The following is a 19,837-nucleotide window of genomic DNA, read 5'->3' as shown; positions in this document are numbered from 1 at the left end:
AAATAAATAACAACAATAATATTATTTGTCTAGGTACACATTTTAATATGACTCGGTTTTTATAGGGTACCTCTACTTCACTCTTTTTTTTTTTAAGAAGTTCGTAATAGCACATCATAACCTATCCTTGAGGTTGTATTTAATAATAATAATCATAATAATAATAATAATAATTAATAAATAAAAATAAATAAAAAAACGATGTAGCCTCGAATTCTCAGGTTCAGTTGGAATGCATCATATTTAATATATTCTAGTATGTATGGGCAGATCAGATCAATAAGGTTGTATTTAATATTTGAATATGAAATAATAATGACACTGAGATTGATGCTGTGGGCTTTGGAAAAAAAATCCTGAAAAAATAAAAACAGGTGAAAGGTTTAAACCATGAGGGTTAAAAATCGCCCTCTGTGCAATACCATGTTCACGACTCCCTTATCGTCGTGTTGTACTTGTGCTGCTTATCGAGAGCCCCCCGTTATAAAAATTAATTTGCACAGTAATTTAGCAGTTTTCCCATAGTTGTACTATGTATTTAACATAGTTTCCCCTGTTTTGCCATTCTTTAAATATGCTTTACCATACCTCTCAGGCTTCCTTTGTTTTACCAGGCTAATACAACGAATTGTTTACCCATCAAACTTTTTTTTTTTTTTTTTTTTACAGTATCAAAATTATGAAAGAGCAGAGAAAAGGCTTACACTGTCAGAGCTGTCACTTTGCTTAACAAACATTCATACTAAACATTTCTGCTGGAAAAACAGAGATGTTTTATTAGAGAATAAGTCAATTCTAATGTTAGTTGAAGCTGAACTGCTGGTTTCACACAGTCATGATTAGCACTAATATCAGACTAATTTACCTAAACATTAGTGATTGGTTTCACAGACCCCTAAAATAACACAAGGTAGTCCAATATTAGTGCTAACTGGGGTCCTGTGAAACCGAACTAAAGCACTGTGTAGCAGTCATGAGGTAAGACAGCCTGAACACCTGGCATTTCATACACAGAAATTTATTGTAAAAACCAGCGACTGAATCTGCCTCTTCCTGGGTGCTTTCCTAGATCTTCTTGTGCCGCACTTTCCGTGGGAGTGGCATGGAGAGCTCCAGGACCCTCGGAGACGCCTGGGCCTGCTTGGCGGTCTCTGTCACTAGGTAGGGGTCGTAACCCTCGAAGATTCCCTTCTGTACTTTGGGTTTGGCCAGCATGTGGACGCGATCGCTAGCCACGACCTTCATGGCGCTTTCAGGGACCGGCCATGCCGTGGGCTTTTCCGGGAGGAACAGGGCGTGCACTTGTTTGGCCGCTGGAGGAAAAGAAGAAGGAAGCGCTGGATGGATTTGGGCAGGTGACCAGGGGCCATGATACCGACCCACAAGCTTTTTGTGTTACTTTTTCAAGTAACTACAGCCGTTGCAGGGGCAATTTTACAGCAAATCTTACCACATGACGAGTTCAAGCAACAACATCAAAATAACCTGGTGTGTGGGTATGAAATATGCATCAACTGTAACGGTTATCTTAACTAGCGTGATGTTATTGCTGTTGAGAATCACTTTGAATACCTCCTTCAATCATCTCATCCAGATGACTTTAAAGCCGTATATTAAAGCAACGAGTGCATGAAACCAGCAAGGAACGATTTAGTTACAGCAAAGAGCTGGTGTTTTTTTTTTTTTTTTGCTCTGAGCAACTCTTCTCTTGTTTTATACTGCTCAGATTGTTTTTATTTCTTTCCAAAAAAAAAAGGAAGAAATGGTCTTTGCATTTGCACTTGCTAAACAGAGAAAAAACAAACAGCAGAAAAACAAGGGCTGAATTCACTTTTACTGTAAAGGAAAAAAAGTCAGTAGTTAACGCAATGATGGCTTACTTGCTAGGTCCTGGAGCCGGGGAGTGGCGACGGCGCTGCACGCTGCCTCAGTGACAATGCTGATTCCCTGCTCCGGACTCCAGATCAGAGACTCACGAGCCACAGGGGGGTATCGCCTCTTGGGCCGGGCCAGCTGGAGAATGCGTGGGCTGGGGACTGCACTCTTCACAGCCTCGCTCACCTGCATTTTCACGTATTCCAGGTTTTGTTATGAGCTTGATTAGCCACTGACTACAGGTAACGAGCTCAGTCTTATTAAACTCACAGCAAAACCAGGAATGGATCAAACTGCTATGCAATGGGAGTCTTATTGCCATCCCTGATAAAGCATACTAAAAAACATGGCAAAGTATGATAAATGCAAAACCATGGGGAAAGCATGGAGGATAACTGCAAGATAACAATGGTGGTTTACAGTGGTGAAGTTTTAGAAGGGGGAATCATGGTCGTATAAGTGGGACTGTTACTTACTACTGAGTAAACGAAGCGCTGTGGCTCCCACTCCTGGCTAAGTGCTTTGGGCTGGGCTAGCTCCTCCAGTCTTTTGGTAGCCGTGGATTTAAGAGCAGCTGCACTCACTGTCCATATGGGAGAGCGTCTAACAGGTGAAAAAAAAAACCAACAACAATTTTCCAATTTTTAAGCGCTTTCCGTTTTGAAAAAAAACTTGATACCTTTATATAACACAAAACTACTGTGATAAAAAAATTATAAAACACAGGCAACAAAACAGCTGCAAAGGCCAATTTACTATAAAATTTAAAGACAAACCGATGCTATAACATCAAAAGCTGAGACGGTTGCAAAGGTCAGACTATGGAAACTAAGACTGAAGAAAATCTGAGTCCTTTAATACGCTTTGGAATTGCAGTGTTTAGGTGCTATACAGGTCATTTGGAAGAGCACGCGCTCCCTGGGTAGAGAATCTAACTCTCCACCAATAAACCAGATCTTGAGACAGCAGGGCACGACGGCCCCCTGTGGCAGAAGCCCTGCTGCTGTAAATAGTGTGTGTGTGGGAATGTAAGCTTGACAGGGTTAAATCTGTCCCTGCCAGCATCACAGGTTTGGCCATTCAACAGTTAGATAATTGAGGAGTGGCCACATGTATATAAAGATCCAGAAAGCCCGAGTGTTTGTGCTGTGATTTTCGTATTGTTTATTAGCATGGTAGTGAAGGCTAATGCCCAGCCTACACATAGTTATTCTTTTGTTTAAACCTTTTATTTTGTCCCTCATGCCGTGTTTATTTTGTTCCTGTGTTTTGTGTTATTTTGTTAAATAAACGTGCGCGTACGCACTCAAACCTGCAGCTTTCTATCTCTTGGTGTAATTCCTGCCGGTAGCCAGCCTGGGCCGTGACGCCACCCTGTCACACCCCCATATATTCATTCCATTACCCTCTTGTTAAAAAATACAAAACCAATAACCTGACATTTAACATCTTCTTTCATAACCAAGCCTATTTGCTTTATAGACAGCAGGAAAAACTAAATAATTAAAAGTAAGGTATATATATATATATATATATATACACACACACACACATATATATATATATAATAATCATCTAAAGGCTCACCTATCCTCGCTGTACTTCGTATTCAGCGCTTTGAACTGGCTCAATTCAGACAGTCTAGGTGTTAATACTGAAAAAGGAAGGAGAGCAGGATCCTTTTAAAGAGATGGTATTACACTTTATTAGGGTAGAGGAGAACCTATTTGGACCACTGGGGGGAGGGGATGACAATATTGACTACCATTGTACCCTGTTCAATTTACTCTATAAAAAACACACACACACACACACACACACACACACACATATATATATATATATATATATATATATATATATATATATATATATATATATATATATACATATATATATATATACACAGTATATTTTGATTTGATTAACACATTGTGAATCATGTATATGTTGTATAGATTTTTTAATTTGGGGTGTCCCATCTATTGAGATTATTAAATAAATAAATCACTATTCTTTATATTAGTAATAATTTATGTTAATAAGCACCAGCATGACCTAAAGCTATCTATTGCCAAAAATATAAATATAAAATAACAAAATAAATAAAGGAAACATGAGTCAAAGTGTCCGATCCCTAGACCTCTTAGTTCTATGAAGACACTTCGGTGGATCTAGCGTAAGATGCAATTGAGCACAGACTTATAAAACATCAACAAAATAAAAGACTTAGGGGCTCATATAAGGATAGGCGCTGTGACAACAATGGAGGCCAGGCAATTATTTTGCACTGTGGCCTATGTAAACTTAAGAGCAATGCAAATTACTCAACACGCGTAAATGAAGAGCTGCAATCATGATAATGAGGGTCTCAATGAGCGCCGCCTGTGCAGCGGGGTATTTAGCGGCCGCACTTACAGCCCAGACTTGAGGGGAGTTAGGAGTGCAGAGAGCAGCAGGCACTGGATGCGATTTGTGGAGCACGAAAATCAAACCAAACAAAAAAATATGTCAGAGGAATGGCAGCAAAGTCCTGTTGGTGCACGGAAGAGAAAAGTATTCAGAGGAGGAGCTGAGTGTCATTACAGCTGAGGTCACTCAGCATGAAAGTGAGTTATTAGGAAAATCCAACATCAGTTATGCTATCAAAGAGGCCATATGGTCCTCTATAGTGGAGAAAGTCAATGCTGTCAGTGTTGCCTGGAAGACCAGGTGATGAAAAGGTGGCAGGACCGGCGGTGGCAAACAAAAGCGAAACTCGCAACGCAGCACAGGCCTGCAGCAGGAACAGGAGGAGGGCATCACCGCTGGAGAGGCAAGCGGAGAGGACAACCCATCCCAAACAAAGTGACCCTGGCATCTCCGCCTTGCCCTTCTCCTCCGAAGGTTTTCCTGCCTGTCCTCAACAAGAGCCAAGCGTCGCCGCATCAGGACCACAGACAGCAGCCATCCTGAAGCCAATCACAGGTCTCTGAAGGTGTGTGGTTTTATGCAGCTCTTAATTACTTGCTTCTACAATGGTTTGCACCTTGTCAGAGGAGGTGCAAAGTTTTTGCAGGGTGAGCAATTGCCCAAGTGCAAGGCAAAATCCTTACATCTCACTGCAATGTTTGTGCCCAGTTAGTATTCCAGATCCCCACCCAATTCCATGCTTTTTTCTTCACTTGAATACATTTCAATATCATTTAAATGGATTAATGATGGCAAAGTGCTAATCTGACAGCGGGTGCAGAACGCCAGGTGAAAAACACTCTTTATATAAGCCGCATTTTTAGCGACCGCTAAAGTCCCACTTACATCTGCCCCTTAGTATTTAAGCAAATGCAATCAGAACCACTAGGAATGACAGCAAACATGATGAGCTTTACTGAAAGTTAAAAGCGACTTTCTCTTTAAATGCATTGTCATTCCCTCTCTTCCCTTATAAAAGTTTACCACTGTATTTGTGTACTTTTTCCATGCTGTTCCCATGCTTATACTCTGCATTTACCATAGTTTACCCTGCTGTGGCATGTTTATTAATATATGCTTTACCATATCTCGCTGGTCTTTACAATGCTTACCTGTGCTTTACCATGCTTTCCCTTTGCTTTATTACCCTTTGCTATGCTTTAATTGTGGTTCACTTTTATATGGGTTTTAAGAGCATGGCTGCTAAAACTGAGGCCAGAAAGTTGCTAAAATGAGGCATGCCAGTCTGCAACCCACTACTGCGTTGTGCCAGCCTCCTTACCACTGGTAGTTGCAGCCCTCTGTGAAGGCATGTTATCCAGCCAGTATACAGAATGCCTGCAAAGAAAGCACACACACTGTAAAACAAGCTTACAGGACAGCGTTATCCTTCGAAAGAATTATCACAGTAGGTTTGTAGTTTTCCCCATGCTTCTGCATTGGCTACACTGTGCATTTAACATAGTTTACTATGGTTTGCCATGCTTTAAAAATATTATGCTCTGGGCTTCCCAATGCGTAACTATGCTCTACCATGCTTTCACTATGCTTTTACTACGGTAAACTTGTTTAAGGGAGATCACTGTCAACAAAGACATGCATTTAAAAACAGGCAATTCTTGTGCTATAACAGAGTGAAAAATATCATAACCTCCTACTACTGCAATTAAATACTGGGCCATGCCAATTGTATTACAAAGTAAAGAAGTGGGTTTCAATTGCAGGAAAATTTGGGTTCCAATCTACAGCTAAATTATTATTATTATTATTATTATTATTATTTATTTCTTAGCAGACGCCCTTATCCAGGGCGACTTACAATTGTTACAAGATATCACATTATACATTATTTCACATACAATTACCCATTTATACAGTTGGGTTTTTACTAGAGCAATCTAGGTAAAGTTCCTTGCTCAAGGGTACAACAGCAGTGTCCTCTCACCAGGGATTGAACCCACAACCCTCCGGGCAAGAGTCAAGAGCCCTAACCACTACTCCACACTGCTGCCCTAAATCTACGACTGAGAGAATGTAAACTAACTGTACAGTAAACCAAGTCAACTGTGCACAGATGGGTAATCTGTGATCCATTGGAAACTGGTTTAAAATGTGCAGTTCACTAATATAATCAGTTTATTGAAAGTGAGGAAAAGTGAAGTTCCTGAGTTTTAAATATAAATATAAAGTACAATGCACCTTATGTAAGTTTATAGAGATATGCATCTTAAACATGTATATGATTATAAAGACTTTGATCAAAACAGCCAACTTCCCACACAAAATCTCTCTCTCTCTCTCTCTCTCTCGATTTTTTTTTTTTTTTTTTTTTTTTTACCTGTCTGGGAATTTCAGGAAATTCTTTTTGGGCTTGGCCAAAACATCTATCCGAGTTTCCATTACGAATTAATCTGGAAAATCAGTTACATTATTATTATTATTATTATTATTATTATTATTATTATTATTGCATAATGAGAAATATACATGTATTTGTCAGAGATTTTTATGATAAATACTGTACACAATTTCTGTACTTTCTCGAATACAGCACGAGTACAGTGCAAAAAATGTTTAATTAAATCAATACAAATTACAGAATTAATTAATTCTACAAATACAATTCTACATTGATTAATACAATGTTTTACTTGCACTAACGTACTATAAAGTAGTAACACATAAGCTATATTTTATAAATAGGCCTACATTACCATTAGCTAAGAAATAACTGATGATAGCGAGGCACCGCATTGTTGTGAAGCACGTTATCACTTTGCATAGTATTCAAGCTAATGTTTAATTTGCAGATAATGCAATTAAAGGATTTACGAACCAAAGGCGTGTTTTATTTGTTTAGGTACAGTACCTGTGTTTACCTTTGCTCTCCCGTGCCGATACAGCGTTCTGCAGAAAACTCTACCCGTCGCTGGGTAACTGTGGACGCGAGACACTGTTGCTTGGCAACACAAAGAATTCGCAGGTTCCCTGGATGACTTTGTTGCTGCCAGACCCCCGTCATGTGACAGGTGCGGTTACCTACATTCTTTTGAAGTAGAAAGAGTCTGGTATATAAAATGCATTCTCTAAAGTTCTGAAACGCTAACACAGATTATTAAAGAATGTTAGATTTTCATATCACAACGGAATGGCAATTCACCGTGCTTGTTTTAAACCATGCTTGCCTCTGGAGGCTGTGTGGTCCATTGGTTAAAGAAAAGGGCTTGTAACCAGGTCCCCGGTTCAAATCCCACCTCAGCCACTGACTCACTGTGTGACCCTAAGCAAGTCACTTAATCTCCTTGTGCTCCGTCTTTTGGGTGAGATGTATTTGTAAGTGACTCTGCAGCTGATGCATAGTTCACACACCCTAGTCTCTGTAAGTCGCCTTGGATAAAGGCATCTGCTAAATAAACAAATAATAATAATAGCTTTGTAGTTACTGTGCTTTTAATATGCATGCTATGGTGCACCTCAGCAGAATGTATACGACTCCCACAGGCCAGGGGGTTGTAAACTCTGTACAGTTTGTGTGTCTGAGGGTTATCAGATCCTTATCTCCAGGACCATGGCTCATTTGAAGTAGAAGCAGATCCTTTCCTCTGGACTGATCAGCCTCTCTCAAGTGGGAGACTCTTCATACTCTTTGTGTGTGGTCATATCATCACCCCCTATACTAGTCCAAACAGCCGCCTCTGATACTGCTAGATAAGGGAATGGTAAAGTAGCCCAGCAGGAAAAGAGATTGTGCTGTCGCTGGTGACAATGTTTCATCTGATTACTGGACCTGGAGAGTATCGGTGCTAGTCACACATGCACAAACACACGCACACAGACACACACACAAACACAAACATATGCACACACAAACAAACATGCACAAACACATGCACACACACAAATCAAATCTTTTTAGTTACTGTAAGACCAACTAACCATGTAAATACCAAGTTTCATCATAATTTAATAAGCAGCAATGTTCACGATATTTGCAAGAATGTAAGGCTGACGTAGAGATGGACACATTTATGGACAGACAGACAAATAAACAGACAGATAAACAAAGCAAGCGACAGTATCAGCTTTCATCACAATCGGATTAGGGGTTACATGGAAAAATAAAGTAAAGTGTGACTCACTCAAATCGGATCGTTTTTGGCACTGTAAGACCGACAAGAGACATTGGTTAAGTGGTGACCTGGGGAGCCGAGAGGGGAACCGGCCCCTGTTGAATATTACAGCAGCTGCTGGTGAGCGGGTGCAAGGGTGTGGATACCCAGGAGGTGCCGGTACATTACACAGGAGCACAGGTCTACAGCACTGAGATTCAGATAGGAGACCACTGCTGGTTCATTGATTTTAGAATAGTCAAGACTGACACGCGTATGGCCCATGTTAATATCAGATCACCAGATCACAGACCCCTATCCAATTACTAACCAGGGTCAACCCAGCGCAGCTTCCCAGATCTGGCGAGATCTGGTCCAAGGCTGCAGGACTTGCCCATATCTCTAGGAATGGATCCTTGTTCCATACTTGTCCCTTATTTGAATAAGCTGTTCTTTTAATCCACCCCCCCCCCCCCACACTCACACTCTTGCGTTTGACCTTGCGTGGATCCTCTATCCGAAGTTTCTTAATTTTCTCTTTTCAAACTTTCAGGGCTTTAATCTATTCGGTTCCCAAATTACCCCCGGCCCTAATGAAATTGATTTAATATTCGGTGACAGGTCTGTAACAAGCAGAGGACGTCCCCCCCACCCCCCCGCTCCTAACAGCTCCGTCCCGACACTTCACATTGCTAGTAATTAAAAGCAGCCCAATGGCGCCGCGGCCAAGTGATAAATATATATGCTGATCAGGCAGGGAAACACGCCCAGCAATTTACTCTGCTGGCTCCAAGGCTCCTAGCCCTTCCCTCCTCACTTTGCCTAATATAAACAGGGGGGTGAAAATGAAGAGGCATGTGTTTTAATTTTGTGAGGCATATAAAAAACCCTGCATTAGGTATGTATATTAATCACGGCTCCAGTGGCTGCAGGAGATGCAGGCCCCCTTCTTCGATCACAGAGAGTGAAAGTCAACGTCTATACAGCTAGGTGATTTACATTTTTCTTATTTGCAAACGCTGATCAGCTCTCAGCCCCCCTGAAATCATAATAACAATAACACTATATTGCATGCAGGAGAGAAAAATTAAACACGGGATGTAAATGTGCTGGCAGTGATGAATGAACCCTTCCTGTTATAGGAAACTGGACGGCAGCTGGCTTTCTTACCCAGCTCTGTGGAAGCCAGGGTAGATGGGGCAGGACAGATAGATTTGAGAACTGAAACCAGCCCCCTTGGAATATTACAGGTTTTCTTTGTGTTTTTGGGGTGTCGTGTCAAGAACATTCATTGTAACTTTAACAGATCCTTCTTCTATAGCCAGATTCCATTGTACCTTGTGTCTCTCTATCCGAAAAACACGTCCCCTGTGCACCTCTCTAGAGGAGGAAAGTGTAACCAACGTCAAAATGTCAGCGCCCTGGATGAGTGGAAAATCCGCTTCCAATCGGCTTTTAAATCACTCAGTGCAGAAGTTAATTGCCAGTGAGTGGTGCTCAATTGTAAAGGTGAGGGGAGGACAGCTTTTCCTGTTTTGAAATCAACACAGTAGTGAATGGTTTAATACCTGCCGGTGAATGCTTCTTTTAAAGGTGAATGCTGCTGTAATATGTAATTACAAGTGTGAGTAACAGTACAACCCAAGAGATATGAGTTTAGAGTCTTTCGCGGCATCCACCTCAAGCAGTATACAGTCCAAAAGCAAGCTAAAACATAGCTTTGTACAGGGGTTAAGGCACTGTAGGTGCTGGGATGCAGCTGATCAGCGTGGGGTGAGGGTGCATGTATGTGAAGCACTGTAGCAGATACTGGCCACAACTGCACACTCCCCACACAAGCTTCTTAACCGCTGTACAAAAGAGCGAGGCTGCTTTGTGAGAGCAGCTCTAGAGTCTGTAACCTCGTCTTTCCTGCGGGGGTCAGAGGAGGTGCATCACACGACGCGGCCCATTACTCTCACACTCTACAGTGAGGTGGGGAAGGCTGAGACCCGGAACCAGCAATACTCAACGGGACAGGGGACAGTGTCTCAGACCAGAATCAATCTCAGCAATTCGAAAGGAAAACAGTGACCTGGAATTATTAGACTACTGTTTCAATTGACCCTAAGTGTCAGAAAGCAGAATTGAAAGCAAAAGCAAACATGTGAAACGTATTTAACGTTGCAGTAAAGCAAATAGCATAAGCATAAAAAAAATAAATATATAAAACACCCAATAGTGCTAAATTTAAAAATACTAAGAGCAACTTAAACATAAATTCAATGGTAAACATTTCAACTTTTTTTTTTCAATGTCTTCTGTGTTGAAACAGTTTTAATCAGACATTATAAAAAGCTAAAACATCACTCATTTCAATTTAAGTTTCTTTTAGTATTGCATGATAGATGAAATGGGAGCTGTATCAGTCCAGAGATGATAGACAAAGAGAAGGAGAGGTGATATCTTTTACTGGACTAACTAAACAATAATCAGAAGCTTTCAAGATCTCAACAGTCTCTTCTTCAGGTGAAAGTAGGAAAGAGAGATTGGGCTGGGGGGGCTGGTAATCTGTGTCCATTTTCCCTGTGACGGACTGTGCGGGTCTCGCTAGGATCCACTCTCCCTTCGTAAATCTGCTGACCTCCTGCCCAGGCAGACGGAGCGGGGCTCTGGATGGGCAATTCATCTGCAGTCTGAAGGGCACAGGGGGCTGATTTATGCACTGTGCTCACGTTACTGTCTCACACAGACACTCACGCACACCACGGCTGCTGGGGGGGAAATTCTCGTGATTTGTGTCTCATGGGAAACATTGGCGCGCATCCCTGTCCCCAACCCACCTCTGGACTGGGGAAGAGGACGGCTGCAGAGGTATGTGCCATCATAAATGCATCAATCAAAATGTTGTATGGAGCAAAACAGTGTGCGTTGAGTTGACACTACTAGATGAGCTGATAAATAGTACATTTGCAAAGTAATTGTGCAGCTTAGCATGAATTTACCATAAACTATCGTGGTTTCCCATACTTATTTCATACCTCACTTTTCATTTTACCAAACCGTGCCGCAGGACTCTTATAGAATATTTTGAGTCAATATATTCTTTAAAATCAGCTCAATTAACCACGCAGACACACAGCCAACAAAACCAGTGCTTATTATTCCCCTGGCGCTGTTACTGGAGTATGATCTGATTCAAGAACACGCTTGTTTTGAGCCAAGCCCTAAACAGGGTGGATGCTTTGATAATAATTCCTCAGAGTCCTTGCTGTCACTCTGTATTGCACCCGACAAGCAGCTGGACAAATTAGTTTTAATTTTAATAACTTGGTGGGCGGGCTGCATTCCTTTTGTTTCCCTAATGAGGGGGTGGGGAGCTGGTCGCCACTGTCATTTCCCTAATAGATTAGGTGGCAAGGCAGTGCGTGTGTGAGAGTGTGTGTCGGGAGGGGGCCAGAGGTATAAAAGTGACTCACATCACAAAGTCTGGATCAGCTCTCTGTTGGAACGGGTTACTGTCTAGCTCTATCCCCGTCCCGGCAAACAGCAAAGAAACGCAACATTGTACAGGCTTTGCAGCTCTGTAGCTGAGTCTGGGAGGGGAGGAAGACAGCTGGGATCAATGGGAGAGGCTGCAGATTCAACAGAAAGTGAGTTCATTATTTTTCAGTAAGCATACTGTGTTATAGTACTAGTTTTAGTATTATTATTTATGATTCTTCTCATTATTATTATTATTATTATTATTATTATTATTATTATTATTATTATTATTATTATTATTATTATTATTATTAATAATATATGATACAAGGGTCACGTTTACAAAGACAGATCTCGCTGTAAAGTTTGCTGTTTCCATCATTACAGTACAGCCCAGTGTTTTCCTAGTGTTTGTCTAGCTGACTGTGTTTGTGGCACTGTACCACACTATGGGTAAAGTGACCGATTTAAAAGCTGCAAATTCTCGACTATCCTAACACTAACGTACATACTATAGTGTATTATAGGAAATGTTTTTAAACAGCACTAAAGTACTGTTTCCCCATTGATCACTGTTTGTGTAATTGTTAATGTTAATGGTTTAAAGTAAATCTATATTTCAATATGTAAGTCTTGGCAGGGCAGCTTCTCGTTCCCCATACAGCTTCTAAACATGTGTTTTGCACCGAGCACTGATGCACTTTACCCTGTTGGTCGTCTACCCGTCAGTGAGGTTCTCAATCAGAGAACGAGGGCTGTGTGTGCAGTAAGCCTGTTTCTGTGGCACAGGGGCGGTGTGTGCGGGCTGCGGGCTGCAGATTCGGGACCCCTTCATCCTGCACGTCTCCCCCGATCTGGAGTGGCACGCGTCCTGCCTGCGCTGCTCCTAGTGCCACTGCAGACTGGAGGACAGGGACAGCTGCTTCCTGAGAGACGGCAGGACATTCTGCAGAGAGGACTACCTCAGGTAGGAGCAGGCGTACATAAACATGCATACAGACACACAGGAATACACACACACACAGGCATACAGGGACAAAGGGCCACAGGAACATAGGGCATAGAGACACAAAGATATGAAATCCCACAAACACACTGGAACGCAGAGATGCAGGCATTCAGACATCAAGGAGCATAGGCACAGCATGAGTTCCCTACTTCTCACTATGTATTCTAAGTCATATTACTGTCGTGATTTCTGATGCTGGTCCTTTGTTTGTTGTCTATACAGTGCTGTATGTTTGTGTTGGGGTTTAGCAGCTGTTTGGGGGATTATCCCCTGTGCTTGGCAGCGGTGAGTCCTGGAAGCATTGCCCTGGTGTGCTCAGTGTACCGGTGTGTGTTGTGCTGTGTTCCAGGATGTTCACAGCAAGGTGTGCCCAGTGCGGGGGGTCCATCCTCCCCTCGGACCTGGTTCTGAAGGCCAGGGGGCGTGTCTATCACCGGCACTGCTTCCGCTGTGTGGTCTGTGCTCGGCAGCTCCTGCCTGGAGACCAGTTCACTCTGCAGCCAGGAGGGCTGCACTGCCAGACTGAGCAGCCAATCCCCGAGAGCCCAGAGGAGGGGGGCTCCGGCAGCCCACAGCCAGGGCTAACAGGTGAGCATGTTCAGCAAGAGAAGGGACTCAGAAACTCACAGGCTGTGCCCTCGAGAGAAGAGAAATACAGCTCACAACAGGGGCCCGACCCCTATACGAGTTTCCCAAGTAAAAGCACAGCAAAGTGTAATACAACACAGTTTAAGCATGGTAAAGCACAGTAAAAGCAATGTGTAATAAAGCATAGGTAAGCATTGTAAAGAATAACGAGGTATGGTAAAGATTATTAATAAACATGGCAAACCAAGGTAAACTTGTAACACTTTAGTTTAGAGGTCAGTTAATAGTGATTATAAACATGTTATTAATTATGCTATTAACAATTATAGAATTTGATTAGAAATAATAACACTATTTTATACACTTTTGCCATTGTTTTGTTTTGCTATTGTTTATAGTTATGACGGCTATAGGGCTGGGTTCACAGACCCTGATAAGCACTAATTTTGGACTATGTTACCTAAGGTTACATTAGGTAATCCAAGATTAGTGCTAATCATGGTCTGTGAAACCAGCCCATAGTCTATCTGTCTGTCTGTCTGTCTGTCTCCCTTTTCCGTTCTTTTTGTCCTTCTATGCCTGTCTGTCTGTCTTTATATTTTGCTGTTGTTTATAATTCCTTATAACGGATCCCTAGACTAAAATGTTACCAGTAAACTGTGGTAAATGCAATAATACAACCAAGGGAAAAACATGGGAAAACTGCAAAAATACTGTGCAAAAATACCATGCAAAAATACTGTGCAAAAATACTGTGCAAAAATGCCATGCAAAAATACTGTGCAAAAATACTGTGCAAACATGCTGTGCAAAAATACCGTGCAAAAATGCTGTGCAAAAATACCATGCAAAAATACCATGCAAAAATACCATGCAAAAATACTGTGCAAAAATGCCATGCAAAAATACTGTGCAAAAATACTGTGCAAAAATGCTGTGCAAAAATACCATGCAAAAATACTGTGCAAAAATGCTGTGCAAAAATGCCATGCAAAAATACTGTGCAAAAATACTGTGCAAAAATACTGTGCAAAAATGCTGTGCAAAAATACCATGCAAAAATACAGTAGTAAAATTTGATAAGGATTATTCACAAAGCTTTAACTGAGTTATTCAAAGAATATGTTTGTTTTTTTTATTTTTCAAAGTTTCTGTGAACAAATTAAAGTCTGATGTTCAGGAACCTTCTTTCACTGTTTCAATGGGAAGACAGCAACAAACTTGATTTCATTCATAAAAACTGACTTTGAACAAACAAACTAACCATATATATATATAGTGTGAATGTATCTACATGTACAAGGCAGCGCTACATTTTTGTACTGAATCCACACCTTTCTCATTTTAACTAAATGACAGTGTTTAATATTAATTCCATTGAACTCAACTGATCCTTGTACACAGTCGTAAGTTGACCGTGCTGTTGCTCTTTCTTTCCCCTCTCTCCCCGGCTGTTTGTTCTCAGGGAGCCCGTGCGAGGGTAAGGTGCTCCGTGGCGGGGAGAGACTTGCCCGTGTGCGCACTGTCCTGAGCGAGCCGCAGCTGCTGGCACTGCGGTCCTGCTATGCGATGAACCCGCGTCCTGACGCGCTGGCCAAGGAGCAGCTGGTCAAGGTGACCGGCCTCAGCCACCGCGTCGTACGCGTCTGGTTCCAGAACAAGCGGTGTAAGGACAAGAAGAGGATGCTGCTTCTGGCCAGGCAAGAGCCACTCACCCCCCGCGACAACACGGTGAGCACAACAAATACGCAGTTACCCCTCATGCTGGTTCCATGGTTATACTAAGCATGTGCCTGACCTGGTTTGTCATGTTTTTTTTTAAATATGCTTTACCATACCTCGCTCATCTTTACAATGCTTGCGTTGTGTGTGTTTTTTTTTACATGCATGCATAATATGACGATTGACATGTCTTCTCAGTAATACCCTTAGAAAAGTTTGACGGTAAATCTGCACGGTGACTTTGGAGAAATGGAGAAAGTCTTCGAAATGCTTGGCGTTGAAGCTTCTTTTAGTGTTTCTAAGCTTTTGCAGAAAGGGAAGCCACACAGCCCAATATACAGCACCGCTCACATTGGATTAAGCAAGCCCAGGGTCAGACAGCTGGTAAGGGGGACTGGGTAGTGCTGAACTGGATTTGAAATGCCAACGCTTCTGTCACGATTCAATCCTAACCTTTTTGTTTTATATATACAGCACAGTGCAGTTAACATAGTTTTTGCATTTTGCTGCAAGGTTATGAAAACCAACATTAACTCAAGTGACGGTGGTGTGGGAGTCTCTTTGGGATCCACTTGAACACAACATCTTTTTCGTTCAACCAGACTGGGGGTCGCTGCCTGCTGGCCAACATCCTTCCAGGGCAGGCTTCACTCCCGGCTGACGAATACTCCTTGGGTTTTGCAGACGAACACTAATAGCTGCATCGTGGTTCCACCATATTTTGATGCCATACTTTGCAAGTTTACTGTCTGAAAGGACGCCTTCTTGAGCCTGCAGGCAAACATTTTTCAGACGTCACGGATTGCTGCTCGTTTATCAGTTCCTCTTCTCTCCTGTCTTGTCTGTTTGTTGTCAAATCTTAGGAATCTCAAGATACTTTATACTTTTATCATTTCGAATCCTCTGCAGAACATCTGCTGTTGTATATCTTGAATATCGACGTGTTGCCATGTTGATGACCTATAGGAGACTACTCATGAATCAAGCTTGTTTTTATTGCAGAAGCCCAACAGATTTTCAGGAAATCACCTTTGTAGTTTCAGTCTCTGTTTTGGGGGAAACAAATCTAAGAATAGTAAAGCAGCATGCATGGCGGAGAAAGCAGAAAATCTTGGACCCAATTAATATGAATTCCTTAAAAAAAAATTGAATCATAACTTTCTGTAAGAACATTGCAGACATAGTTTCTGACAAAGTCAGAGGAGCAAATTGTGAGAAATGAAAAATAAATGGCAGCATACAATTGTAGTGCTGGGGGTCCAAAAGGTGATGAGGGTTAATCTGAATGGAGCCCAGTCTGTGATGAAGGCTGCCCAGTATACTATGAGGATCTCTGCTGTCTCTCTTGCAGACGCTGCAGGGTGTGGGTGCCACTCTGCTGGTGGCTTCGAGTCCGGAGCCCCAGGATGCCAGTTTCCCGCGCAGCCCTCTCAGGGTGGAACGCTACGAGTCGCCGTGGCAACGGCTCAGCGGCCTGCCGCTGCTGTCGGAGGAGCAGGAGACGCTGTTTCTGAAGCTGGTGGGTGCACTGGTATACTGGTATCACTGGTTCAGCGCCTGTCTGGCCCTGACCTTATCTAGGGATGGTCAGGAGACCCAAATGGCCCTTCCTGCAGAGTGAGAGAAGAGCAGTCATGTGACAGCATGGTTCTGCCAGTGGATTCATTAAACAGAACAAAGCTCTTCTCTGGAGCTGCTCTGCTGCTCCAGTGATCGCAAACACCAGTAAATACATGTGTGTGAATGAGTCCTGTTGTTACACTGATCCTCATGCCTCATCGTATTGTTTTTCTTTAATCATCACACTATGAAAAAAATATACATGACAGAGAACGAAGTACATTGACTAACAATTAAATGTAATTTAGGATTATTGTGACATAAAAGTTGAAATGCTTCATATATTTTTTTTTTATTTCATTGTATAAATATTTTCCTGTTTTATAGGTCAGCTTCTCAAAAGAATGGACTGATTCAAATTCGCCTGTTCCGGGTGATGCGCCACCTAGAGGCACCAGCATAAACTACACTATCATAAGCCAGGCAGCCAACCAATCACAACCGCAGTTCATCCAGCCCTGAGGATTCCGTAGCTGACTTTCCGGGAACAGCTGTAACTTCTGTTCTCATTGAGATGAAAAGCAAATGGCGATGACAGTCTCCACTGCGCTTCCAAATGGACCATTCGGTTAAACTGAGCCACGCAGAAACACCGTCCGGAATTACACCCACGTTTTTGACAGTGCCGTGGCTACATTCGCCTCCACCATCATCACTTTGTTTCAAAACACGAACCCTGTTGCTGTATTCACAATGCATTCTTTTGGCAGTCTTTTTTATTTATGGATTCATTCTACAATCAAAACGGATTCTTATGTAATCGTGCACGAATTCCTTTTTGAATTTAAAAATCTGCATCTCTTGAATATTATTGAATCAATAGTATTTGGATTTAAAATGCATTCGTATATGACCGTGATATTAAACATTTAAAAGCACTTGGGCTGTTGAAATGTGTCTGATAATGACTGAAATGTGCTTAGCATTATTAAACTTTGTTTGTTTTAATGAATTCAATGTTATTGCATAAATACTGTAACGCATGGCATGACATTTATAAGCATCATTAATATGGAGTATTAAACATAATTACTGCATCTTGCCATTTAGTCTTGTGTGAGCATCTGTGCATCTAATATGTTGCTGCTGCTGTTTAGTTCAAGCACTTTCTGTGTAAATAAAGATGCATTTATGCAGTTTTGTCACACACTGAGCAGTCGAATGGGCCTTCTGTATGCACAGTGACTGATTCTTTATGCAATTCCACGTTTTCGCCACTTGGTGGCAGCAATAAAACATCAGTGGGGAAATTCTTCTAGGGTGATTCAGAATGCAGAGCAACTGCTTTTCAAACTGTCTCTAAATTCCGTGAAAAATGATCTTGGGACTCTAATGTCAGAGTCCGTTTATAATTATAATCATTTTAAACTGCTCATTATTATTATTATTATTACTTATTTGGCAGGCGTCATATTATTATTATTATTATTATTATTGGGCGTTTGTTTCTATAAAAGCTTGTGAGTCTTATAACTGGTAATCGACTTGTTGAATTCATTTGAAAATATGCATACGCATTCATTATGGGGCAACGAAACGCAAAGTAGAATTGCAGATTATTATAACAAAGCTTTCCCCCAAAAAACACATAGAAAACACACCCCGTAAACCAAACAGCTAGCGCACTATAGCGGGAACCTGTTGTTAATAGATATTGCAACGCCTTGGTCAGAACGGAAGGGTGGAACAGGAGTTCTTCAAAAGCAGCAATCACTTTTACTTTGCATAAGCCCCGGATACGCAGGTCAGCAATACAGGTTACACGGGTACTTCTCCCACTCTCCACCCCCACAGCACGCAGACTGCCGCTTTATCCCACAACCCTTACAACAGTGTTTGTTAACCCCGACCAATCAGTGGCCGCTATCAGCCGCCCCACTCCCCCTGCCTCCTGCCAGGTGCACTAATGATCTCGGGAGCCCTTTCCCGCGCTTGGTAGGGGTCAGTGCTGGTGCAAGGCTGCCCCAATAGTCCAGTACAGGGGAACGGTGTCTGCAGCAGGGTAAACGGCTCCTACGCGCGGGAAGCACCGTTGCAGACCGTGCAACTTAGCTCTACAAAGCGGAATAGTTCAGTGCAAGCACAGACGCGCACACAAAGACCCAGCGTCAGCCCTTTGTTACAATATAGATAGGCCTATTTCTGTTTTGCAATGTATTGTCTCCTTTGGGCTTTTGTTTTCATTTCTTGCTGCTGTCATTTCAATTTGTGAAACACAAAGTCACGACGCTTGCTGGCCAGTTTTCAAACTATAACTCCTCTTCAGTTGTGCCTGCGTGTGTGTTACGTGCAGAATGTCGCGTGGGTGCTCCTTTTCTTCATTTGAGGTGTTCCCTCTCAACGTCACAATGCCTCCCGCTACCTATTGAAGGTTGTTGCACCTGAGTTATTGTTTTAACATTCAGTCAAGAGGGAACAATGTGGGCAGCTCAGTCTGCGATCCGTCTTGTGAAGCGCTCTCGGAGGGAACGCAGCAGCTTCGTCCAGGAAGGTGGGAGGAAGAAGTAAGAAAAAAGGCGCTGTTAATATTATAGTGATGCTAGCAGGCTCACAGATATTTATTAACCAGGAAATCTATACTTAACCAGTGGTACAGCCACAGCCGTGTTACTGAGAGTGTGACAAAATAAGAAAAGAAAAAAAAGTCCAACACGCTGTTTTGGCCTCGTGTTACAGCCAGCTAAGTGCGGTCTCCGGTTTCTCTTTCTGGTTCATTTATTCCTGCTTTTCTCTGGCTCTCTTGCTGTTTCTTCTCCTATTGTCTCTCTGTTCTTCAGCGGTCTGTCGCTTCCCGCTCTCGACCCCCTCATTGTTACATCGATCCCGCTCGCAAGGCAAGCCGAGCTTCTGATTGGTGGCGATTCTCCCGTCTCTGACATCTCTGCTGCAGTTGAACTTGACTCTGTGTCACAGAACCTTCCCGAACGCGGTCACAGCAGACCCCGGGGTCGTTACAATAGTATACTGTAGTTTTATTTGTATTTTATAATAACAAGGT

The 19,837-nt window shown here is 42.2% G+C and overlaps 1 protein-coding gene and 1 pseudogene across 2 annotated transcripts; one reads left to right on the top strand and one right to left on the bottom strand.

Annotated features, from left to right (window-relative positions):
- Nucleotides 1-652: 652 nt before the first annotated feature.
- LOC131721051 (testicular haploid expressed gene protein-like) lies at nt 653-7,285 on the bottom strand. Of its 2 annotated transcripts, none has more exons than XM_059014083.1 (7): nt 7,196-7,285; nt 6,665-6,737; nt 5,609-5,664; nt 3,463-3,529; nt 2,352-2,478; nt 1,881-2,061; nt 653-1,313 (listed from the first exon to the last, which is right to left on the bottom strand). In XM_059014083.1, exons 2-7 carry the CDS (start codon nt 6,724-6,726, stop codon nt 1,066-1,068), a joined length of 741 nt encoding a protein of 246 aa, XP_058870066.1. In that variant the 5' UTR covers nt 6,727-6,737; nt 7,196-7,285; the 3' UTR covers nt 653-1,065. The 2 variants fall into 2 exon arrangements, with proteins under 2 accessions (XP_058870066.1, XP_058870067.1); XM_059014084.1 differs by having other exon boundaries at nt 7,206-7,276.
- Nucleotides 7,286-12,039: 4,754 nt separating this feature from the next.
- Nucleotides 12,040-16,840, top strand: LOC117966289 (insulin gene enhancer protein ISL-1-like; annotated as a pseudogene).
- Nucleotides 16,841-19,837: the final 2,997 nt, after the last annotated feature.

This window comes from Acipenser ruthenus, chromosome 47 (assembly GCF_902713425.1).
Source record: "Acipenser ruthenus chromosome 47, fAciRut3.2 maternal haplotype, whole genome shotgun sequence".
In the NCBI taxonomy this organism is placed as follows: domain Eukaryota; kingdom Metazoa; phylum Chordata; class Actinopteri; order Acipenseriformes; family Acipenseridae; genus Acipenser; species Acipenser ruthenus.
Note: the sequence above shows the minus strand (reverse complement) of the source record. Positions and strands in the feature narration are given on the sequence as shown.

Bases quoted from the DNA above. Each gene is read 5' to 3' on its own strand.
- LOC131721051 (XM_059014083.1), bottom strand. From the start codon at position 6,726: ATGGAAACTCGGATAGATGTTTTGGCCAAGCCCAAAAAGAATTTCCTG. The intron at 3,530-5,608 runs GTAAGGAGGCTG...TTCCTTTTTCAG, and splicing joins GAGGGCTGCAACTACCAGTG to TATTAACACCTAGACTGTCT. The intron at 1,314-1,880 runs GTAAGCCATCAT...CTTTTCCTCCAG, and splicing joins CCGGCTCCAGGACCTAGCAA to CGGCCAAACAAGTGCACGCC.